At 43.1% G+C, this 25,831-nt stretch overlaps 1 protein-coding gene and 1 long non-coding RNA gene across 2 annotated transcripts; both read left to right on the top strand.

Annotated features, from left to right (window-relative positions):
- Nucleotides 1-2,745: 2,745 nt before the first annotated feature.
- On the top strand, nucleotides 2,746-4,435 carry LOC149988312 (uncharacterized). Its single transcript, XR_016505270.1, has 3 exons — nucleotides 2,746-3,032; nucleotides 3,319-3,406; nucleotides 3,705-4,435. It is a non-coding gene; the product is annotated as an uncharacterized LOC149988312 (long non-coding RNA).
- Nucleotides 4,436-8,022: 3,587 nt separating this feature from the next.
- Nucleotides 8,023-20,310, top strand: LOC112287391 (uncharacterized). Its single transcript, XM_090253948.1, has 19 exons — nucleotides 8,023-9,295; nucleotides 10,843-11,159; nucleotides 11,301-11,358; nucleotides 11,554-11,702; nucleotides 11,825-11,866; nucleotides 12,246-12,600; nucleotides 12,842-13,415; nucleotides 13,530-13,587; nucleotides 13,689-13,781; nucleotides 13,877-14,216; nucleotides 14,604-14,766; nucleotides 14,878-14,914; nucleotides 15,114-15,515; nucleotides 15,679-15,921; nucleotides 16,093-16,914; nucleotides 17,123-18,307; nucleotides 18,627-19,149; nucleotides 19,286-19,796; nucleotides 20,086-20,310. Exons 1-18 carry the CDS (start codon nucleotides 9,202-9,204, stop codon nucleotides 19,723-19,725), a joined length of 5,895 nt encoding a protein of 1,964 aa, XP_090110074.1. The 5' UTR covers nucleotides 8,023-9,201; the 3' UTR covers nucleotides 19,726-19,796; nucleotides 20,086-20,310.
- Nucleotides 20,311-25,831: the final 5,521 nt, after the last annotated feature.

Genomic DNA, 25,831 nt, shown 5'->3' with positions numbered 1-25,831 from the left:
CTACAGTATGTTTTTGGCATTACTTTAATCTTATATATATATATATATATATATATTTGTTTAAACGCGTAGTTTGTAAATGATTATTTAGATATTCAGAATCGAAGCACCAAAAAATTTAAAAATTTAATTATACGAACTCGACGTCCCTTGAATAGAATTTTACCTCATGAATTTCAACGTCCAATACTATTATATTAATGGACTTTTAATTGATAAATTAAATTGGTTTTACTACATGCATGACAGTATAAAATAAATTTGATTTGGTTGATGCCAGCTTGAAAAGTTGCAGATGTTAAAATTTATATTATTAGACAACAATACAAGCGTAAAATAGATACATGACTATTTTACATGTAGTTGCAACAAGCTTTGCAGATGGCCAAGTGGCTCATTTTTGGTTTTCAGCTGTAAAGCTAAACCTTTTGTCTAAACATTCACATCGTAAAGGACTTGTCGAACATAAAAGGAAAATGTGGACGTTTAATGCTTTGAAGCAGAACGCCACTTGTACAGTTTTAAAAGGCACAAAGGGTGATTTTTCATATGCTCCACGTTTAAATTCTATTTCTGTTCCTGCTCATAGGCATTAGGATTGCACGGATTCGTTGTTTATCTAGGTCGCCGCGGTCAGCTGCCCGGAACTCCGAAACAAAATGCAAAAGCAGATAGCAATCGGCTCTCCGAGCACGCAATCACCGCTTCCGAAGTCCTCACGTCACCCAGTATTTGATCTTCTCTTTTCCCAGCCTTTTTCCAATCTTCATCTTAATCTTCTAATGTTGCTGGTTTTGGCTTTGCGCCGGTCTCTGCAAAGTTGGGTGTGTGGTGATGGACCATTCAAGCTCCACGGTGGGTTCGCTCTCCGCCTCACCGTCACGTCGAGCGCGGAGCGCGACTGGGCTTCAGGGAGAGTGAGAGAGAGATGGCCTCCAGTACGCGGCTGGTATATTCTGCAATCACAAGGAGTCTCCACAATACCATCAGAGCTGCAGAGGCTTCAGAACGCGGATTGATCGGAGCGTGCGATAGGATTAATCGTACAACTGAGAGTGCCTGCCGAAGTCCGTCGAACCCATTCGAATCTTTTCGGTGTTTCGGCTGACGGTGTCCGATTGAGGTTTCATCTCCTCGCCGTGCAACTCGTTTGGAACTTCCAATTAAACTGGGTTCAGCAGCCAGTTCAGTGCAGCATTAGGCACTGGTAGATCCATATTTAGAACATTAACCAAAGATAGATGTGGCGCATTCTAGTGGCCAGCTTTCGACGCCGACCCAAGTTCAAGACGACTGTTGACAATACTAGGAAGTCGCCAAGGACGTTCTTCGCAGAGGACGGACCGCTTTCATCACGGTCCGATGGTTGTGTGGTGTGGAGCCTTTCTTCGCTACTTTTAACAAAGCTCTTGCTGCTGTTGTGAAAGATCTCTTCAAACTTTCGCAAGCACGATCTCGTTGGCACGTAGCCAACATATTCGATGCTGCTGATGTTTATGACGAGGCCACAGCAACCAGCCCTGTCTGACTCCATTGATCGGGTGCAAGCTCTGATTTCCATATCCCTCCCTCTTTCTTTCGTTTCATGGTTTAGTTTAAGTAATTTATACTCAATTCTCAGTTAAGGAGTGTAATCTGACGACAATATTGTGATCTCCGATCCTCCGCTTGCGCAGACGCCGCAGGGCCTCACAAGTAGATCAGCTTCTCCCAGTCAAGCACCGGGTCTCCACCCAGTCAAATTCACTTGCTCATTTCATATTGTTTTAATAACCAGTTAATAAAAAAAACAGTAATTTCTCACTTTGTATGTTTATAAAGATAGAGAAAAATGAAAGTGGTTGTAACGTGAAAGTGTGGACTGTATGTTAAAGAGTAACTTGACGTCACTTTGTTCCGTGCTATTAATTACTCATCACAAAAACAAAAAAGTGGCTTCATTTAATTAAAAATATTCATTTAAATATAGAATTGGTTGCTTTTTTTTTTTTTTTTTTTTTTTTAATGTAGTATTGTTTGAGCACAGAGTATTAGTTACATGCAATAGTTAATCCTATGTAGTATTTGCATGCATTCATGGATGTTATATTGTTCAATCTCACAATTTAAATATCAAATTCACACAATAACATTACCTTTTACACAACAATTTCTGTTTGGTTAAGTTGGATGTTAAATTTCTTTATTTACTCCGTCCTCTTTGTTTATGTTTGTTTTATTGTGTTGGTATTGCAATTGACAAGTTTGTACTTCGAAATAAAACATTCCACAAAAAAATTAAAAAGTAAAAAATGGTTATATTCAGATGACTGGAATAAACTATTGGAATATCCAAAGAAACACAAAAAAAATAAAAATAAAAAATCCTAAGTTGTATTATACGAATATTGTGCACATTAAATCGTGTTAAATTTAAGTATGTGACAATAAGCCCACGTGTCATATATTTTTATGTGACGTGGCAACTGGGTCCACGATGGACAGACAGGGACACGAGGGAGTGAGTGAGGAACACGTCAGCATGGATCTTCTACCCGAATCTGTCGGGTCCAGGAGCCCACTTCCTCCCATTCCGAGTGTTGATTAGTCGGGTCCAGCGGTCCCCACGGCCATTCCGAATGTGGAATGTGTCCCCTCGTGCGATTATTTCGGCCTAGGGCTGCCCCGATTCCACAGTTCTGTCCTCCGTCTCCCTGCTTCTCCCCTCTTCAGTTCTCTTCCTCTTTTCTTCATTTTTTTTCAGAAAATCCATCTGTATATTTTTATTTGGTATTGGTATGAGTATAGGAAATAGATAATATTTTCGGGTAGAGTGACATGATAGTTTTCGACGACCTTCACGGCTGAATACAAAATATAATGATAACCCTTAAATGATGAGAATATAATGATAGCCCTTAAAAATCCATGACACAATTTGTATGCATGTATATATGAACACATAGTTAATAAATGTAGCAAAACCAAACAGTATTGCCATAGGAGAAAAGAATGGCAATTATCAGACGAAGGCACATTGCATTTGCAGTAATGTAATTTGCACTGTTTATTGCAAATCAGTGTTCAAAATCTTTTGCCTGTGAAGGTTCAAAGCATTTTACAGTGTAGAATAAGAGAATTAAGAATTGTGATTTAAATCTATTACCAAATATGTGGATAAACTCATAAACATATGCACGCACATAATAAATAGGTTTAAAATAAAAAAATAAAAATTCTTTCTCTTATTTCTGTTTCCTTACATTTTGTTAGTTTTCCTTTTGCTGGTTAGCTTGACAAGGTGTTGGTGTGCTAACTTTCAACGTTTACTTGTTATAGTGTTAATAGGACAATGAGATACTGGCCTCCGTGGCATTCAACAGGGTAACCGGAGATTTGTTTTGAAGGCTAAATTAACGCCACCGAGGTGGGTACAGCTCTTTCCTTATTTTCTGTTTTCGTGGGGCAGTGTGATAGGGTTATATCCTAATTGTAGCGTATACCTGAGCCCTAATTTAGGAGTATTATTTTTTTTAGCTACCGCGCACAGAGGATAAGCTGCTTCATTCCCACTGATAAGGTAACAACCACAACCTGCTCCTGAAGTCTGTAATGTAGGAAAAACTAGTCAACGTTGACTACGCCCTTTTTCACGTATATCTGTATATATATATATATGTATTATCAAGGCTTACTCACGTGATAAATGTAACCGTCAATGTCAGGTTCAAAAGAGTTTGAGTAAGAGAAATATGTACTGACTCCTGAGCTTTGGGTAATCCTCTGGGCAGCTCAAAAAGCTTTGTTTTTACAACTACTTGACGTGAAATCTATTTGTAAGATTATAATGATATTTGTTTCAATGTTCATTATTTGGGGCTCTGTTCCCTCCTAGAGTTTTCAAGCATTTGTGTAATTGGGGTATATCAATACTCAAAGATTCAAATCTTCTGGGTTTTAAAATATGTAAGAATCATGGTAGGAATTATAGTTAATAAATTTTAGCAAATTATGTTTACAATGACACACACAAACAGTATCCCACAAGTTCGTGCTTTGAAGCCTAGTACTATTATTGAAACAAAAGCTTATCCCACTTCTATTCTTATGTGCCTAATATTCAAAAGCCTACTTGCATTTGGGAATTGAGAAAATTCATTACTTCTAACTCACTTCGGCAAGAAATAAAAAGTGACCAAAAAGTTTCAACAGCTCCAAAAATAGACAATACGTTATCATCTACTCTCTATTCCAAAACTTTCTGTTAAGCTTTGTAACCTCAAACAAGAAGAATATAACAGCAATAGCATCAATAATAATAATAATAATAACAACAACAACAACATGTTCAAATGCATATCAATGATGTGCTAGAAGGTTAATATTTTACAGCCTACCAAACAAAATTTAATGCCTTTTATCACATTTCTCTTATCAAGTTAAACTAACAGGACATATACACATCAAAAAACAAAAATACCAACAAAACTCAAAAAAAGTGCATGAGTTCTCTTGTTCTGCTGACGTGGACAAAGGGGTTGGAGCTATTTGACTGAAACCAATAATGCAATTATGAAAAAAAGAGAGAGACAGAGAGCTGGAGCCGTGACTCAGATTCCCTTCCTTCTGCAAATTACAATAAAAGCACGAATAGCCGCTGCTCTGCCAGTTCGTGACGTGGCATAGCTGGGCCCATCTGCATGGATCCACTGAGGATACCTCTCACCTCATCGGAGGGATCACAATCAAGCAGAGCCTCCCATTACGATCGCAAATTTTGATCCAACGGCCCTACATATGTTCGACTTTCTTACAGTCCAGTAGCGTGGACGCGGGAGGCCATTGGGTGGAGATCATTGGTGCATCTTGACGATTTTCGTGGGTCGGTCACGAACCTAGTTGTGCATCAGAATCGCAATCAGAGTAACCTAACTAATGATTGATCTGACGTGGAGGGGCGGCAGCTAATGAGTAAAATCCAAGCTTCGTCTCGGGGCTTTTACTGACTAGCCCCAAGCCCGTGGCCGAGTTTCGACTCATCAATGATTTTTCGTAGTGTGACTCGCTTCGACAGCCATCCGCGTCTTTCCGCGGCAGCCAGCGGTCGGTGTCAGCGGCATATCTGACAGGTAAATGAGAAGGGGGAGAATAGTGGTCCTGGATACCTGATGGTTCAGTTTAGCCATTCTGCATTTCCTTCTGTGCATTGAATACTACTCTCAAAGCCAAGAACCGTATAATATATAAAAAAATATTACAAGTACAGTAATGCAAGGCTAAGGTGGAGGACGTGTGAAGACGATATGTACCCACTTTCACAAGGTTGACAGTGTTTCTTAAAAGAATAAATAAAATATACTTTTGGCTTACCTCTTTTTTATTATTCTATGTAAAATAAGTAAATAAGTAAATAAATTATTACTTGTTATTTTTAACGTTAAAATACATGTATTTTCTCAGTTATTTAAAAATCAGAATAAAGGTTATAGCGAGGAAAAATAGTTTCATGGAGCCATCTATTATTTTACATTATTATTATATATATATATATATATATATTTATATAGTTTGCGTCCCTGTGGCTGACAATACGTTTTTCTATAATTTTGACAGGGACAACAAACTGGAATTTAAATAAAGATGCTAACTCCATAGTTTTTTTGACACAAGTGAATTATTCTTGTAAACCACAAGGTTTGTCAAAACATAAACTCATAGACCAATTTAAATGTTTTTTTGTTTTTTTACATCTGATAAGGAGCAATAGAAAGAAGTTAGTGCGACTTTCCTGAACGAGATTTTAATGTAATCCAAACGAAGTTTACTTTACTGCGTGAATCAATCCAAACTGGCACCTTAATTTGTTCTTACTTATTTGAGTGTTGAAAGAACGCCCTAAATAAGCAGAGTATTCCGTGCCGAAACATAAATGAATGAAGCAAATTGGCTCATCAGACGATGCTTCCCGCTATCGCCGAATTCTTAACCTATCGGAATGTCCCACGTTCAGTCCACGTGCCTCACAGACCGACGCACTTTCCTTTCATGAGCCTTTTGTTCGTTACGGTGTGAAAAGATTTCTCTTAAATTTTACGCACACGTGGAGTCCTTGGCTTCGTTGTCTGTATCCACACAACACACCCTGGAATGCCTCCTCCATACGGTTTACATACGAATGTTAAAGCCAAAATGACTCGGGCCAGGATCACGGAGAGGGTGTCGAAGTGGCATTCTACTACCCCTCAACTGCATTCAATTTACACATTTCGTACCCATCTGGAAACCGAATTGATCCGTCCAGTCAGCACAAGGATCGAACTAAACCTTGGTTGCTAGTTGCATGGATGGCGGCAATGGGGTATCACCGATGGTGAATGCATCATGCAGCAAAGGGAGGTGATGAAACACGGTCATAGGGTGGGATCACGTGGCATATGTTGTTTGTTTTCCCTTGTAGAGCTCTGCGTCCAACGTGGAGAATATAGCATTCCACGTGGACCAGAACAGGCGGGGGACCTTGCCACTGTGCACACCTCTGCAGTGCGCAACACCTGCACTCTCTTCTTCTTCTCTGCCTTGGTTTGTTTGTCTTTTTCTGTGGTACTTTTGCAGCAGTTGCTGGCACAAGGGACGGCGTGAGCTCGTGTACGTCCAAACTCCATGGGGAGCGTCCGATTCACATCCAAACTGCTTGACAATACAGAGAAACCCAGAGCTTGATTGTTGACTCCTGGGAATTTTGCCTTGTCCTACGTCGCACTTCTTTGTAATCTTTCTTGCCTACCAATTTATGGACGGTTTCCCATTTGTAATTGTATATCTTAATTTTTTGATGGTGTAAATATTCTTGTTTACTTTTTTACGATAGATTGTTATAGTTTACTTTAATTCACTGCAAGAAAGCCGTCAAATGCTAGGTGCACTTGAATCCTTTTTAATTTTCCTTTTAGTAACAATTACTTGGGTAACATACTTGACAAACGTATTGTTTTGTTGCAGCCTAGAAACACGTCATGTGTAGAGCGGTATGCTCATCACATATTTCAAGTTCTTGAGAATAATATGTTATATATATATATATATAGTTTGTATAGTAAATTAAATCTCATCTTTAGTGATATCACTTGCTTAGAGAAAAAACCAACACAATGCACATGATTTCATTAAATTAAACGCTTTATATGTTGTTTTGAAGGAGTTAAGAAGAAGAAGAAGAACAAGGACAATTTGCAATATTTTAGAAAATTTCTCTATTATTTGGCATGTGCTCTATAAATGTTTGTGAAACACATTGTATAAAAACATCTCGTCTTTTAATGCAAATTTTTGTGAACATAACTACGTTCTGCAAACACATTCTATATATATATATATATTTTAAGAACACGTTTTAAAATATTTATAAAACGTATAAATTTAAGATGACACTCATATGGAGATTCAACGTGTTGGTTCTTCTACCCTCCTTGTCAGTGGACTGGTAGAGTAACTCCACCGTGTCAAGCATGCCACTCTGCTTGCCTGTGGCAGACAGAGGGTTTACACACACGCACGTTTGTTGGTACCAGGGGGAGGTGGGCCATACATAGCGGGGTCGCAACACAGAAGCCAGAACGGTAGTGAAAAACCAAATTTAATCCAGACTCGTGGACCACTGGCAAGGCTAATTTAAGACGCGTCGGTCTGTTCCTCGAGGCAGACAGTAAAAGAAAAGACGGGATTGCTTTAATTCCATGCTCCAAAACGGAAAATTAAAATTCTCAAGTCTCTGGCGGAGTAATGACTAAACAATTAGAAGAATGCTGCTGCAAGGGCAGGCGTCTCACTGTGGTTGAACGAGGGCTTGAAGGCGAAAGGAGGCATGGAAATAGGTCTGGTTTACGAACCTACCTGGCCCAAACTGTCTTGTGACCGCTCAACTGGTGGTGGTCAATTACCAAACCAAGGACGGATTGGAAGGATGGGGGATGGAATGGAATGGTGGATGTGGGCCCATGTATGCGTGAAGAAGAAGATGAGGATGGGAATGGCCATCCCCCCCCTCCCCCCCCATTGGAACGACGAGGCGAAGACAAGGTGGTGTTGTGGTGGTGAGGCTGGGGCGAGAATCGTGATTTTGCAGGGAGTTGTGCTGCCGTTTCCCTCACGAGCCCTGTCTCCCCCCCCCCGCAACAAAGTCGTGGAATTGAGAACCCTTGTGTTTGAAGAGCACCCACCGTGTTTCTGTCTCCCAGTTTCGCCTCTTCCCCTCCTCCTATGTGCTTTTGGGCCGGTGGACAGTGCGTTGTAGCGACTTCTTCCGAGGGGATCCGAATGGTGCCATCTGCGGTGAGAGTGAGTGCAAATAGTGAGCACAGGGTGGAGACTGAGGCTGGGATCGGACTCCGCGTACCGGAGATAATGTGAACTGCTTGGGAGGAATGCCTATTCGGGAAGGAGCGGTTGAGGGGGGTAGAGTAGCTGAGTGGTAGAGTGAGTAGTGTGTGACTGATTAGTGGAGCGTGGTGCTGTGTGCTTGGAGGCGCGACCTGCGCTGCGTCCCACTTCAAGACGATGTGAGAACTGTGACGGCATTCTGTTCTTGTGTCGCGGCCGCCTGGAATGAGTGGATGCTCTACACTGCGGTTGTGGGGCCTGTGTGGATTCTTTACACTGCGTGGAGTGAATTTTAGAGCTTCGGTAGTGGGCGGAATCAGGTTGGTCTGCGGTGACATGGTTTGTGACGTTGGCCCTTGTGGTGTTCTCTTCCTTTTCGACTCTGTCGTCGCGTCCCGGACTCGTTTTGTGGTTGTCTCCCGCCATCTCTGGGGTTTGGAGCAGTACTCCCTTAAAAGCTTTAGGCTGCGGGACGGCAAGGAGAGTGGATAAACCCTCTTGGTGCGGTTCTCCGACTCGCTCCTCACGTAGTTTGCTTTCGTAAGATTATTCACTTTCCTCCCATTATCACCCGCGTCTTTTCCATCTGCAGCTCACCCCACGGAATTGTAGTGGTGCTGGTCCTGTTATTCACAATTCCCGAGTTTCCGTGGAGGAGAGCTGTACAGGCCGTCTATTAATCTGGCTCCCAGTGCACACGCCCGTACATGTGTTTTCGTATTCTTTTTGGTGCTAGCTGCCAGCCGTGGTTTGTTCAATCTTTGTTTCCACAAAACTGAAGTGGTAGGGGGGGACCAGTAGCTGGAGCAGGGAGGATAGCCAGGGGTGTGGTCCTCCATAGCTCTCATGGAGCGTGGCCGTGAGGGTCGGCGCGGGAGTGTAGGTGGCGTCATGGTTCAAGCTATTAGACGACCGCGCACAGGTTTCAAGGACGCTGCAGGTCTGCTCAAAGCCCGATCTTGTTCCACATATCTCTTCCTCTGCATAAGTAAACATATGAGCCTTCCTTCTCGGTTTCTTTTGCTGGTATTTATCACTACTTGCGCTATGAGATTCAGAATTATTCCTGGCCATAGCTGCCTGATAAATCTGATGCATACTGTAGGATTTCTGTAGTGTTTTTTAAAAGAAATGTGGGGGGCCCTTCTCAAGATCGGGGACTTCTGAGGGCGATAGAACTGTTCTATTGGTCTCAATTCATTCATCTGAGGTCTATCACTCATCCTCCACACCGGGAAGTGCGTAGTGATCGTCAGCCCTTGTGAAGCCGATAGTTGCCGGATTTAGAGATTTTTTCTTTTTTAATTGGTAGGAGTTTATCGGAATACTTTGTGCTAAGAAGATTCCAGCTTATGGTCACTAGAGGATTTCAGAGAAAGGAACCTGGGGAGATATAATGAAATGTGAAGGTGGAGAGTTAATCTCAGGCTCTGAATGCTTGACTTTGGCATGGTGAGTAGCATCGATAGTCTGTTCTACCGTGAGTATTGCAATCGAAAGTGAACGAGAGAAGGGGATGATTTTGGGTAGTTGAGTTTGTAGTACGGAACCAAATGTCAAGGGTTATCACGTTGTTTGTACGGGAGCCCTTAGAGCGTTGACGGAGATGTGGATTGCAAGTGTTGTTCAAGAGAATGAGACGTAGGTCATTAGTGGGAACAGCGACCACGAGCCCCGTCCTGTGTTTTCTTGGAAAGTGGAATTCGTAACTGAGGTGATAAGCGAATATTTTCTCATTTTGGACCTGGGTTCTGAGAGAGATAGTGATATCTTATTCTGTCAGTTGACCAGTCGCTAAAATTTCTGTTCCTGATACCTTCGAGAGCCGAACGGGCGATAATTTGTGCAGCACATTTTCGTGCTTTCTCCTCCTATGGATGCAGCTGTACCTCTTGGCTGTCCAGCTATTTGCAGATCAGCTGTGGAGCTGAGTTTGTTGTACCGAAGTTTGAACCGCGTTCGTTTTTTGATGCGAATGTGGTTCTAAAGGTCCCGCAATCGCCGTCGTTTCGAGCGATGGACATGTAGTCCACTTTGCCCCTTGCCGTATACGCATTCACTATCATGTAGTGTTTTGGACTCTGCTTCTGTGCGTGCACTGCTAACCTGCATCCCGATTTCGTCTCCGACCACGTTACAGTGTAGTCCCTCCGTGTGTCACGATTCGCATGTGACTGTGTAGTCGTGTCCCGACACGACAGTTGCAGGATCTTTGGAGGTCCGTGAGAGACGGTCGAGCGTACGAATAGGTGGCGGGTAGATCGCGGGGAAGTGGCGCAATGGCAATCGTGGGATGGGCAGTTGTAGCAAATGCGTTTGGCGACGAGTGGAGAGGGTGGGTTGCGGTGGTGGGGCGTGGTGGAGGAGGGGCAGAGGGTGGTGTGTGATGTGGTGGGTGCGGTGGGGAGCGTGGAGAAGAGGGGGAGGGCAGGGTAGAGGTGTAGTGCTGATAGGCTTGGGTTGGGGATGTGGTTGGGTGGTACGCAGCTGGCGACGATGGCGACGACATGATGGAGGATGGGCACAATGGTCGGCTACGGGAGAGAGGGAAGAAAGACGGGGGTGGGGTGACGTCGAGCCACGGAGCGGGGAGCAGCATTGTAGGAAGTAGCAGCAGAAGCAAGAGGAAGCGGTACGGGTCGCAAGAGAAGCAGAGGCAGGGGCAGGGGCAGGGGCGGAGGAGCCCGGCCGAGGAGGTGGAGGAAACGACGGAAGACACGGAGATGGGGGCGTCGGAAGACGACGACGACCAGCCGCCACCCATAATTGTGCGACGGTCGGGGAAAGCACGGGCTCAGGCGAAGGTAAGGGGCGGATGCGGAAGGAGGGGGAGGAGTTGGGAGGCGGGGGAGTGTGGGGGAGTGTGGGGTAGGGGTGGAGCGGAGCGGAGCGGGTTGCGAAGGAGTGGGGGCTGATTGGGAGTTGGACGGTGTGGTGTGTGGCAGTTTTCGGAAGATGGGAATGGGGTGGATTTACCGGCGGTGCCTCGGAAGGCGCGGACAGGTGGGTTTGCGTGGTCGATGGTGGGATGGTGGAGTGTGTGTGTGTGTGTGTGTGTGTGTGGAGGTTGAGGGAGAGGTAGGAAGAGGTGATGGAAAGGAGTGCGGTGCGGTGCGGTGCGATGAGGGGGAGGGGGCGGGTAGGAGAGGAGAGGCGAGGAGGGAGGGTGGCTGATGTGGTGGAGTGGTGGTGGTGCAGCGATCGGGAAGCGTCCTGCGGAGGTATCGATGGCAGCAGTGGCGGAGTCGGGTGGTGGTGGTGGAGGAGGCGGGGCGGGTGCGGTGGGAGGTCCGTCGAGCACACCGTCGTCGTTATCGATGGTGTCGTTAAAGCCAGGGAAACGGACGGTAGGGAATGGGGTGTGGGTGGGGGTGGGGGTGGGGGTGGTGTGTAGGATGTTGGGTATGGATGGCGGGGAGGAGAGTGGGAGGACATGAGGACTGAAGGGTGGGGTTGGGGGGTGATGCAGAAACCAAGCGGGTCGAAACAGCGGAATCACAAGTTGCCCAAGGTAAGTAGACACGGTCGGACTGAATGGACACACATATTTGAATTATTGAGGAGCTTGTTTCAATGTGGAGTTATAACTTGGTATTTGTCGTAGTAAAGTTGGGGAATAGATTTAATATGAGTTGCAGACTTGTGTTAAGTCAAATATCGGTGATTGATCAGAGCCTTATTGGCTGGGGTCGCAGAGCGTTTTCGGAGTTTGATTAGTTTTTACGCTTCTCGGACAACCTTATTCATTGTTCATGGTTAGTTCCTTCCGTTGGCAGCTGTAATGTAGGCATGAAATGTGGTTGACATTGTGATGCGGTTGATGTCGGGATGAGTGAATGTTTTATTTCTCTATTGAATAGTTTTTTGTTTATGTTGGTGGAACTGTGCAGGTTACGACTCCATCTCTCGTGTCGGAGCAAGAAGTGGAAGTGGCGGAGGCCCTGTTTGACCTGGCAAGAATGTTCACGCAGCCTGCTGCAGCTGTAGTGGAATCGAAGCCTGAGCCGAGAGTGATACATAGTGATTTGAAATCGGAAGCAAAATTGGAGAGGAAAATCTCAAGTGGTTCTGGGAGCAGCCTACCACCTCACCCTAGCAATGGACCCGCGGTTTCCTCGTCGGTTTCGGCTGCGGGTCCTGCAGCAGGTGCAGCTGTTGCGGGAACTGTGAGGAGTTCCTCACCTGTTTCGGCTTCGGCCGCGTCACCGATGTCTTCACCTCCAACAGGGGCTTCGTTTGCAGAGGGTATGCATTATTCTTTAGTAGTCCTATCAGTAATACTTGCAGTTCGAGTAGCAGCGGATGAAGGTAACAGCGTGATTGTCTGTTGCTGGATGTGGTAAATTGGAGTTGTATTGCATGATTTGGATGCGAGGCTTAGCGTGCAATTCCGAACCGGTTATCTTATATTTTCTAGAAACCGTGATGACTAATTGGGAAAATTTAATGTTCTTCTACTTATGCTTGTGATTGTGATCTTGTTCAGTCACGAAGAGGAAGCGTCCTCGGTTGAGAACTCGAACAGACGACGGTGGGTCTCGGCCGAAGACGGGTGCGATGACAGCGAGTATCGCATTAAGTGCTGTCCAGGTGAAGGATGCGAATCAAAGCTCAAGCCAGGGACCTACTGCGGAGAGAGGCACTGTGAAATTAGAGGGCAACGTTTCTGTGACACCCATTGTTTGCGCGATCTCTAACAACGTGGCAGAAACAGCGAGCAGCGCACCCAATGTCGCGGTCGCATCGAGTGGCGTGGCTGCCACTGTTACGGCATCCCGAGGTGGTGTAGCGGATGTATCGACCCCTCGGACTGATAACAATGGTATGGAAAAGAAGGTTACGCTATTGGAGAAGACTATTACCCAATGTAATGGTGAAGTGGAAGCTCCAAGCTCTAATTTACTGGAGAAAGGAGTTGAAGGGTCTTCGGTTCGAGAGAAAAAGATTGGGATGAGCGAATGTTCTGGTTTTGGAACAGGCCCGAACACATCGGTGGATGTTGCACTGAGCGCGAGTGTTATTGCAGAGGAAACAATTACGAAGACGGAGCTTGGCAAGAGGTGCATACTTTAGCTGAGTCATAGCAATAGTATTGTTGTTATTGTCATTATCTTTTGTAGGAATGTTTAGTTAATTTGTGTATCCTGCTGATTGTGTGTCGCTTCTATTGACAGGACTCCTGAACTGGCAGCGGATATAGGTCGACAACCAAAGCGAGAAATAGACCTGATGGTAAGTCCAGTGTTACGTTTGTAGTGTGAGATCACTAATGGCATGGTTCGAATGGTATTTCAACAAGCTAATCCTGACATAATTACTTTTGGATAATTCAGGTGGCTCCAAGTAATCTTGAAGATGCTTCGAGCAGTGAGAAATACTGTGAAGGGGAGGTAGGAGATGTTCGTGAAGCAACTGAGAAGCCTGCGGTATGTTGGAATGCATTTAGCTGATAATAATTGGCTTGAGAATGGAACTTTGTACTTGGATGTAAGGATTTGTGGTGATGACATGTGGTATTTAGGTGTTTGGCCAGGTTGATTTGGCAATTGCAGTGAATGTGGACAGCAGTCGGGCTGAAACAAGACAACACACTGAAGAGTCAGATCTTGCCGAGAAGGAAAAAGCGAAACAACTCAAGAAAGACGAAGCTAAAGACAGGGAGCAGGAGTTGGAACGTAGTCGTGCCGAAAATGACCGTCGGCGAGAAGCTAACATTCAGAGAGAGTCGGCAAGAGAGTTGTCGAAGCAGCGAGCAAGGGAGATGGAAAGAGAGTTCACGGAAGCGATAAAGGTTGCTACGCAAAAGTCGTCCAATACAATCAAGGGCGAAAACGAAAGGGTTCAAAAGGCTGAAAAAGCAGGTGTGCATGGTCCCTTTGTAGAGTCCTAACTTGCTTTTAATTATTGCGAACAAAGATGACATGCCTATACACTGTCCCATGCGTGTACAATTGCTACCTTTGTAACAAAGACATCTAAAAAGAACTTAAAAAGTAATTGAAGTATCTCGACATTGTGAAGTAGTTTGGTAGTGTTCAGACGCAGATTAAGACCTGGAATAACTATACTAAAAGTTGCTCTCAATACCTAGTTTCCTCATATCCATACCTCAACTCACAATATTAGGGCTGCAATGTGTGTGCTACAGGACCCACTGGGTGCTTTTTGGCCATATTATCGTTTCAGTGCTTGGAATTGCCTTCCACTTTGACAATAGACATTTTTTAACCACGCACAATTCTTGACAGGGTTAGGTCCTTCAGCCACTACGTCGACAGTATCTGTCCCTGCTCCTCCAATTGCTATAAGTTCTGCAGCTACTGGGCGCGCACATTCAGCGGTTTCGTCCAAATCTGTGGGAGTCCTGGGCTGCACCGCAGAAATCACTAAGAGCATCCCTGGAAGTTTAGGGTAAATACTTTGTCAAACTTGGACATCAGTGCTACATAGTAATATATTCGTCAAAACATTTCTTGATGTGAGGCCATAATGTTACCCTGAAATGGTATTCATGCTATGCAGGTACTTTCCCACCCCAGCACCTGCAGCAGTTCCCGAGGTCAGCTCATCCACTCTGCAGGTTCGACGTTGAACATGAGAACGCATCTCCGCTATGTTTGGGCTCATTTGCCTTCCTGTTGTGTGTAGGCGTTCCAAGGTTGTTGTGTGGTTGTGTGGCACTTTGTTGAGCTGTCGCGTTTGTCGTTGGCACAGGCGAAGCGAAGCGCAGTGCGTAAGTGGGTTGGGTTTATGTGCAGGTTCCGTACATTGTGCCTCAGCGGGCAGCATGGAAGCGGTGCGCTCTTCACGTGTACATCGCGCACTTCATCGACTTGCAGCAGCAATTGAAGCAGCATCAAAGTTTCTTCGGTGGTCCGAACCAGGGGTACTCGAAGTCGTACAACTTGAACGTGGCGGTGGGTGGTTCGGACGCGGTGTTAGGAGGCGCAGTCGGTAGTCCGATGGTGGGCGGCGTTGGAGCGGGCGGCGCGGACGTGGATGCGACGGAGCGTGGGCTGAACGCCGCCGCAATGGCTGCAGCAGCAGCCGCGAGCATGCAGGGGGCGAAGGAGCGGGCGCACGGGGTGGGGGTGGCGGGGCGGAAATCGCCAGGTGGGGAGCAACACGGCGGGCAGCAGGCGGCGGGATTGTCAGTGCAGGTGGGAGTGGGCGGATTGCGATGGGAGGGAGTGATGGAGTGGGTGGGTGAAGTGGAGGGAGTGGAGGTGGGATGTGTTGGGTGAGGGTGTGGGTGTTGCGGTGGAGCGCGTGGATGATGAGTGGATGTGTGGCTGACGGGGAAGGGGTGGTTTGGGTGCGCAGAGTGGTATGATGTTCGGGTACCCGGTGACGCAGAACGCGAGCTCGGGCGGTGGGGGGGGTGGAAGTGGGGTGGGGGGCGGAGGCGGAATGGGTGGGGCGGGGTCGGTGGGGAGCAACGGCGGCGTGGCGTCGGCAGCAGTGCAAGCTCAGTACATGCAGGCGATGATGCAGCAGCCGTCGGGATATCCGTTCGGGCAGTTTCCGGGTCACTATGGGGCGGTATCACACACGGGTGTGCAGCAGGTGAGCGGGGCGGGGGTGGCGGTGGTGGGAGTTTAGTGAGGAGGGAGTGGGGAGAAGTGAGCGGGTCGGGGGTGGCGGTGGTGGGAGTTTAGTGAGGAGGGAGTGGGGAGAAGTGAGAGGGCGGGGGAAGTGGGGACGTGGGTAACGAGATGGAGGTGGTGGTGTGTGCAGGCAGCGGCGCAGTTTTTCGCGGCGGGCGGGCCGTACTTCACGCATCACATGGTGGCGCATGGTCAACAGGCGGGAGGAGGTGGAGGTGGAGGTGGGGTGGGGAAGCAGCAGGGACAAGGGGGTCGAGGGTATGGAGGTGGGGGGAGTGGTGCGCAGGGTCTGGGGAGCCAGGCGGGTTCGCATTCGCATTCGCATTCGCATTCGCACGCGGTGCAACAGGGGCAGCAGGGGGGTACGAGGGCGGGAGAGAGGGAGGGATCGACAGCGGGGGAGAATGGGTCGTCGGGTGAGAGCAGGATGTCGATGGTGCGGGGTGGGGGAGGGTACGGGCAGGGAGTTGGGAGCGCGGGGTCGGGGTTGGGAAGCGGGAGTATGGGAGGCGGGGGAGGCGTGGACTGTAAGCTGATGGTGGGGACGGGGAAGGGGTCGAAGGGTCGGGAGCAGCAGGTACAAGGTGGGGGTGGAGGTCAGGGAGGGGGTTCGGCGGTGCAGAGGCAGGGGCAGGGGCAGGGGCAGGGGCAAGGAGGCGGGGGTAAAGGAGGGGATGGAGTGTCGAGCGGGGGGCATGGGATGAGCATGGGAGGGGCGATGAACAGAGGGGCATCAGTGGGACCGGGACCTTTGGGACTGGCACCTGTAGCGGCAGTGATGGCACCACAAGGGCACGCGATGATACAAAGCATGGCCGAGAGTGGGAGGGGGCATCAGCAATTGAGTGGAAGTATTTCGCTGGAGCAGCAGCAGCAGCAGCATCATCATCTTATGCAGATCCACCATTCACAGCAGCAGTATGGTGTGAACCAGCAACCTCAGATGCAGCAGGTATTATTGTGGAACTCTTTTACTTAGATATGGATTAATTGGGGATTTTTGAATATATATGAATTTGTTATTTTTTGATTTGGATCTCGTTGTGATCTTCGTCTTGCTATCTTTTTGGTTGGTCTTCACGAAGCTGTACTTAGGGAACGTGATCGTGTGGTTTGTTATGACGAAGTGATTCTATTTTGATATTTTTGTTTACTTGCAGCGTTCCGCACAGAACCCTAGAAATGCAGTCGTATATGTTGAAGATGGTCTTGGTGGTAAAGATGGGACCTATACCAGTAGCATTGGTCGGGTATCTGAGCGGGAGGTTTTGGAGGATCGAAAATTGCATAACAAGAGATCTTCTGGAGCATCGTCTCCTTTATCCAGAGAGTCGGATAGCTCTAGTGGGATGCAATCTCTCAGCGCCGGAGGGGGTGGTATAGCTTCTTCTCGATTAGCTGGGAGTCCGTATCACCCGATGGGTTCAGTTTATGCTAACATGGCGTCAAGGCCGAGTGGACAATCGGCATCTATGAGTGGTACGGCTCCCGTTCAGTCACAGGTGTTGGCAGGGCCGAAGTCCGGAGTTGCTAGGTTGAAAAGCACCGGAGCCTCAGCTTCCGCATCTCCTGTTACCCTGCACATGACTTCACAGGCCTCGTTTGCCGAGTGTAATCCTGGGTCGAGTGGAGCAGTAACAAGTACGGCGGTGCAAAACGCTTTTGGATGCCAAGTAGGGAAGCCAAGCGAGGCTGGGCAGCATACTCAGATGAAACTGAACCAGAGGTCAACACCCGCCGCCCTGCCGGGTACGACTCCTCTTCCTGCAGTTTCAGGGACAGACTTTCAAGCAGTTTTAGCAGCTGCGATGGTGAAGAGTTCTCAAGGTCAGTCGACACAGCGGGCAACACAGCTGGGTGGAAACATAAATGCTGGGTCTAATTCAAGGAGGAGAACTGCGAGGGCAGGTTCTCCGGTGTCTTCGGCTGGAGTTCCTCTGTCCCCGATGGCTCCGCCGTCGAAGAGTTCTGGGTTGAATTCTGCGAAAAGCTCGTCGTCTCAGAAGTCGTCGTTCCCTGCTTCCCAGAAGGTGGTTGTGGGTGCAGCTAGTGGTGGAGGGAAGCGAGCTTCCTCTATTTCGTCCGGGTATCCTGTTCCATCGATCTTGAGTTCTAGTCTTATGGCTCAGAGCACGTCTGGTAAAAACTCGCAGCAACCACAGATGCATGTGAAAGGCCAAGGACAAGGTCAGGGACCGCAGCAGCATGTTGGTTATCAGTCACAAGGCTCAGCGCAGGGACCTTCGCAGTTGCAGCAGCAGTTTCATCAGCAACAAGTGCAGCAGCAGCAGCAGCACATGATGCTGCTGCAAAAGCATCCGATGCTCCACCAGCATATCTTTCATGTATGTGGTTCTGTTCTTGCCGCGATCTTATTATGTTAAACTCTGGCTATCTTGAAGTGAGGTGTTTGAAGTCATGCAACGGTAGTTGTATATGTCATAGTCTGAGAATAAGTATTTTTGAATGTCAGATGTCTCGTTTCAGTCTGCTCCTGCACGTGATGCATTATGGTGTAGATGTAGAGGCTGTACCTTTTGTCGTGTTTGGTCTCGAATTGACATTAGTACTTGTAGTGCACAAATAGAAATGTGATCGCGATGCTTTGGCAACGCTATTTACGAATGTATAATCATTCTATATTGTGTTTACTTGTAATAACAGCATCAACACTTGCATCAGCAGCAACAGCCTTCCCACATACAGGGATCCCAAGGTGTCGCCCACCAATTGCAAGAATCCCCACAAGCCACACCGCATCAACAACAGCCTGGTTCGGGTCCTCAGACCTACAAGCCTTCGTCTCAACATTTGCAGCAGGCGCAGCAGATGCAGCCACCACAGCAGCAGTTTGCGGGTGGCGGTGGAAACGGTAGCTTGGCATTGAGCCCTGGGGTGTCAGTGGGCGCAGGAAGCAACAGCAGTGAAGGTGGCGGTGGGCGGAGCAGCACGAATGCAGATGCAGGGGGAGGTGGTCCGAACGGGAGGTCATGTGAGAGTGCGAAGCAAGGCGGGGGTGGGAGCGTGGGAATGGTGAATGCGGGAGGTCAGCGGAATGGTGGGTACGTGCAGCAGTATGGAGGTGGCGGTGGTGTGTCGTCGGGTGAGCAGCAGTCGGGCAGTGGTGGGAGCGGCGGGCCGTCAGGTTATAACGAGGGGAAGTCGAAGTCGGGTGCGGCGGGAAGAGGTGAGGAGATTTGAGGGGGGTGGGGGTGAGGGTAGGAGCGGGTGTTGGGAGTGGGGTGGAGTTGGTGCGGTGGAGTACGAGGGGAGAGGGGAGTTTGGGGTGGCTAACGGGGGCGTTGGGGGTTGGAACATGGCAGATGGGGGGCAAAAGGCGGTGAATGAGATGCGGGTGGCGCAAGGTGCGATGGCAGGGAGGGGCGCGTCGACGATGGGAGGCAGCCCCGGGGCGCAGGGTTCGTCGCAGCGAGGGCAGGGGGGTGGGGGAAGTGGGAGTAAAGGGGGGATGGGACAGGCGAGCAATTTGGGGGATGTTGGGCAGTCGCGGACGAGCGGGATGATGTCGAGCTCGATGAGCGGGGGGGGTGGGAGTGGCGGGAGTATGTCGAACGGGCAGAGCAAGAACAGCAGCAGCGGGAATGTAGAGAGTGGAGGAGACGGGAGGGGTGGAACGAATGAGGGTTCGTTACAGCAGGGAGGTGGGAGCGGGAGCCATGGTGCGGGAGGGGGTGGAGTGGTGGGGAGCAGTCCAATAGCAGGGATGGGTGGTCAGGCTCCGACGAGTGTTGTACAGCAGTGAGTCGGTGGAGAAAGTTTTTCTTGCATGCGTCGCAGTGCAGATTTTATTCGTTGAATGTGATGATTACGAGGGTAAGCATTTTTTGCTATCAGCACTTACACGTGTACGGATTTCTTGGTTTGTAGTGTTGAGTTTCATACGTGTGTGGTCGAGGTGTGATCCTCGAGCTAGCCAGTACTAGTCTTTTTAGTTTCAGTTTGTTGTGTTAAGGTGAATGTTCGTTGGTTGCTGAGGTAATTGTTTGGTTTTGTAGTCGGTTTGTTTTAAGAGTGTAATTTCAGCGTCTTAACTGGTTGTAATTATTTGGGTGATGAAAGTGGTGGGTGGCAATTGATGATTAGGATGTGGATGCATTATCAGGTGATGAACGCATCATGGCACCTTATTGTACAAGATTCTCAGAATTTAGAGCTAGGAGGGGACGGAGATATGCTAATTGAGATTGGAGCGACGTGGATCGTACCTCGTAGATTAGATATGAGCATGTCTGTGGGAAGAAGGTGAGCTAATTTAATGGAAAGATGTATAATTGGGTGTGTTTCACCATGACCTGCAATGAGCAGTGAATTTCTCGTTGGAGGTGAATTGACTGAAATGAGGCTGACAAGCTTGGCAACGCTGGATAGTATTACGGTTACTTTTTTCTTGGTATTGATGGAGCTTGTAAACAAAATCTTGTAGATGTGGTTGCGTCGTGGTTTGTTCGTATGCTATATTCTCTTAGGTAACATTTGTAGATTGGAAGTGAAATGGCGAGTCCTAATTTTTTTTACCATGAGAAGGTAACTGCATTTCCTTGTGAGTACTAAAAATACGTCGCCTTGGATTCTTCCGCCGACAAGGCCTTCATTTGCCGTAGAGCTCCCGCAACATTTGCCTCCGCACTGGTTGTCTTCTACAGCCCTGGCGAGAAGGGTGCAGGAGCCCTGTGAACCCCGCCAACAAGGATCTATTCCTCTACCTACGAGATATCCTTGCTTTAGGTGACGTTTGGAGGCATGCCTGGGCATCTGCTCTTTGTGAGGGCATTTGCATTGGCAAAATTTGGAAGTTGCAACCGTGGGTTTCTACCAACTGTTTCAATGCAACCAATTTATTTCATGCATGTTAGTCGCCAAAATGGTTTTCTACACTTCCTGATATCATTTCCTCCAATTTGTAATCTACGTTCTTGTTGTGAACGTTTGCACATCTTATGCTATGAAAATTGTTACATCTTACATTTGTAATGAAAATGTAATTAGAGTTTGTTTTGCACCAACAATGCTATTTCCAAGTTTGATCACTCTGGCTTGTTAGGAGAGGGTGTTCTGTAGCAACAATATTATTTCCAAGTTTGATGTTTTAAGGGATCTTTATAGGAGAGGCTGATAGGTTATAATTGTCAAAGCTTGTTATTGGTTGAAAGTGAACTTCTTTTGGCTCACTTAATACTAATATAATTCAGTTAAATTATTAGAAGAAAATATGAGATAAATAACATTTTTTTTTAATGTGGCATTGTTTTTTAATATTGAAATTAAACATGTGAAAAAATGATATTTGCAAAACTTAAAAAATCCATGTTAAATTTTGGTTAAAAAGTATGATGATAAGGCTCAAGAAGGGCTATCAAGGATGTGGGGCAAAACTTGGGATTCAAAGTGCCATAAAGATAGCATTTTATTTTTGGCATGGCTTAAATTGGATCATATTTCAACCAAAGGTTTAGGATGTAGTGTCTAATATTTCTACTTAGTATGTGACATATTTATCTCTATTGGAGTAAAAAATAGATATTATTTTCTTTATTCTTATTTTTATTTGAGAATTTTGGATTGTTTAATAATATTATGACAAAATATAACTTATGCAAAGAATGTTTGGAGAAACAATGATAGTGTAAGGATGAAAGAGAGGAAAGAATTGCTACTTTAGATGTAAGTATCAATTTGCCTATAGATTTTATGGAGGAGCAAACTATGATTTGTTCTTTTGACCTTCATTGACAAAATAACCATCTGTACCTAATTCACCATACTTTCATTAAATCCATTCTTTCTAAAGAAACCTAATAATTTATTATTAACTGATTAATAATTGGATTTTTTCAGAAGTTATGTACAAATTTGCATTGAACCTTTGGAAATAGAAGTGGATTAGAATCATGTATTGAAGAAAATAGACAAACTATGTTAGAATACTATTATGGCTTGCATTGAAGATAGTAAATTAGAAGACTTGAGTCTCTAAGCTTGGGAAGAAGGCTTGGAATAAGTAGTTGACAGTCCTATGTCTTTTAAAAAGAATCTTCATTTAAAATATCTCTATTTTAAAACTATGTTAGACAAAGAGACTAGTTGGTTTTTAAAATTTTGATTTCCATATATTTCTAATCTTAGCTTTTACATGCTATCATCTTAAAATCCAAACTTTGATCCATAAATCTTGAAGGCACTTCTTATTTAGACTTATTTAAGATTTTAACATAAATTGTAGCAACCAATACATTCAAAGAATTTCTTTTGGTTGCTTAATAGATTGTTGTTAGGCTTAGAAGCATTTTAAATCATAACTGCAATAATGATAAGTTGTTGGAGTCCGAATTTTATATCACATTGGATTTTAGAGCATGTTAGGAATTAAAATCTATTTAAAAAATCAGATAAAAAAGAACAATAAATCTATATTTATCAACTAATTAAATCTAAAAATATAGTTTTTTTTTTTTTTTTTTTTTTTTTTTTTTACTTGGTATTGACTACAATATAAAATATTTTTCCTTAGCCAAGGCTAAAATTTGCCATAAGAAAATAGAGGTAATAAAGGATCAAAACAATTGCAAAGAAATAACAATGATAATGCTTTACTAGACAATATAAACATTTACAAGATAGATTAGTTATGACACTTCAAAATTGCATACTATTAATGAGATTGATATTAAGCATCCATAGTCACAAACTAATAAGCAATCAAAGGCTCTTCATGTAATTCTTCATAGTTTCTAGTGTAGCTTGTAAAGAAGTTGCTTACAACAATATATATACCACAGTCTCTATTCATGTGCTAATTTCTATGAACAACAAATTAGTGAATTATAAATCACTTGAAATTTCAAAAATACAAGATTTTTAACAAAATACAAGTCAATTATTAAGAAAACCAAATATTAACAACAAAATCATAAGAATTTAAAAGTTAATACTACCAATAAAAAATAAAGACTAAAAAACTAATAATTTATAACTTATCTTATCACATGATAATAGTAGTTTTCCAAAAAATATTCTATTTTTTATTAATCTATTTAGAATGCATATAATGACTCATTGGCCCTTCAAGACTATTATATAAGCAATTGAAGTACCTTCAAATTGACAATTAGTAGACATAATGTTAAGGAATTCTAATAAAGTCTTTGGTACTTATTGAAATTCCATGAAGTGATGATCAAGGAGATCTTGCAAGAATAAAGGCTTCAAAAATTTTGCATCATATCTTTATGATGGCTTTATTTGATAAAGTAATTTCTATGGTAGTCGCTCCTCAAAACAAGTCATTGTACTATCTACCTATTACTTTAATGTTTTCTACCTTTAAAAATTTGGATTTAAATTATTATAAATAGATGAATATTTAAACTACATCAAAAATTAATACCTTCAATGATACAAAAGTATATCAATTCATATTTTACCATACAAATTCTAATATGCAAATGAGATTGGACTTGATAAGCTTGGCTTCACAAAGATCTAATATGCAAATGAAGTTGGACTTGATAAGCATGGCTTCATAAGGATCTAATATCTTAATAATATTCTTTGTTGGAAGTTAGTTTTTTCTATGAAGTTTATTTAGGAAGGTGATTCTTTCCAAGCATTCAAACAAAATTTTCTCTCTTCCCTCCTTTCTTCCACTTTTTTCCTTCTTCCACTCATTTAAGCTAGTTGTTCTTGCATACTATAATAAAAAAAATTTAAACTAAGACCTTCAAATAAAATATTTAACAAGCAATAACAATAAAATATTTAAATCTTAAGAATTGAAGTCCAATTAAGATGATGAAATGACTTCTTGATCTAAAATCAACAAAGTTAGTAATTTAATATATTCTATATAGATAGAATTTTTTTTATTTTAATAATTTTTTTTTACTTAAATAAACTTTTTTTATACAATTTTATTTTACAATGATTTGATAGACTATATTAAAAATCTTCTTTTTTTTTTCCAACTCACTTAACATCAAAAGAAAAATAAAGATAAGTGTCTTATCTCATAATCAAAAATATTGTTGTATTATGTAAAAATTATCTTAAAAATGCAGTAGATAATTGACTTTAGAAAGATTTGATAGATCTTTACTTTACAATTGGACTTATAATCTAAAAATACAATGCATAAGGTGTTTAAAAACACTTCTTGGCAATCTTGAATAATTGATTTTTTTTATTATATTCTATTTAACTTCAAATAAACCTTAAGAAAATCAAAATTAAATCCTATAGAAATCACAAAAAATCCTAAAAATTTCTTAATCAAATATTAATTAAATTATAATTAAATTATAATAATATCTTAATAAATTCTTAATAGAACCTTAATTGAATTATTATTAAGACTTAATTAAATCTTGATAGAATTCTATCAAAATCCTAAAAAGTCTTATCAAATCTAAAATAAATCTTAATAAATCTTAATCTAATCTTACAAAAATTCTATAATAAATTTTAAATCTTAATAATTATTATTTTAACTATTGATATTGATTCAAATTTTTCTTATATATCAATTTTTTGGTTGAAAAAAAAATACAAAATTTAAAGAAGATTGAACTTATAAATTAAGTAGAAATATCTCAAAATCCAATTGGAGCTTGGATATCATTTTTATTTAATTTCAATATAAATCTTCTAAAATTAGTAACTTCCTTACATATCTTTAATTTATTTAAATTTTTTTCAAGAATTTTAATAATTAAGCCAAATATTAATATATTTTTTAAAAATTTCAATCTACTTAGAAAATTATTCAAGATTGAAGAAACCCTCATTAACCTTCAAAGTTTAATTTATGAAATCCTAATTCACTTGAATCTCAATTAATTTTGATTTGATTATATAATTAAATATAATTTTATAATAAAAACTTAGTACTATTACATTTATATATTTACAAAATTATACTTATAGATTTGATAAAAAATTTATATAATTTATTATAATTTAATCTCTTTTTTTATTCAATATCAAACATAGTTATTTAAAAAAATCCTAAATTTACGAAGCTTTTATAAAACCATTATACACTTGAATTATTTAAAATTAATATTTAAAAACAACTTATCAAGTTTATCCTCAAGCCTCACTCTTTAATTAACAAAAGAACCTCATATTTTCCATTAGTTGTCAAGGATATGAATCTCAAAGAATTAAAATATCAATACATTCTTGTGCCATTCAAAAAGACTAAAAAATCACAAAAAGATGATATAGTATTAACCTAAAATGGCTATTGCCAAAAACGAGAAAACTTAGAAAGTCTTGAGACAAGACTAAGAACTAAAAAGGTATTGACAAGAGTGAAGAAGACTTTACTCTTGCTTCCATATATATTCTTAATTAGGAGCTATGTAACAATGTCCTATAAGAGCTCAAAACATGTTGACTTTGCAAGATACATATCTTAACTTACAAGGCAAGTTTTTTATATAAGTGCTACAAAGTTAGCTTATTTTGCAAGCTACCAATACGTGGTTAACTTGTTGATGAAGTTTCTAACCTACCAATCAACTATAAATACATGTAAAATCAAAGTAGTGTCTATAAAGCTTTTAAGAAGCACTTCTAAAAAATATTATGAAATAAATTAATTTTTTATCAACTTCTACTTAATCATATAGGTAAATATTAGAATAAATATGTATGTCCATGACATTATCTTTCCTTCTAGAGATGAGTTTCACAAAGAGTGGTTATCATATGTCGAAGAAATCCAAGATGCGGTGAATTATGTTTGCCACATACTCTGATCTTTATTCTCTTTGAAGATGGTTTATAAGTCCTCTCAACCATTGATAGTGTTCTATATCAAGGCAAAAAGATTATCTTGTCATTTGATT

This window comes from Physcomitrium patens, chromosome 10 (assembly GCF_059467195.1).
Source record: "Physcomitrium patens ecotype Gransden chromosome 10, ASM5946719v1, whole genome shotgun sequence".
In the NCBI taxonomy this organism is placed as follows: domain Eukaryota; kingdom Viridiplantae; phylum Streptophyta; class Bryopsida; order Funariales; family Funariaceae; genus Physcomitrium; species Physcomitrium patens.
This window is presented reverse-complemented; position numbering and strand designations above follow the sequence as displayed.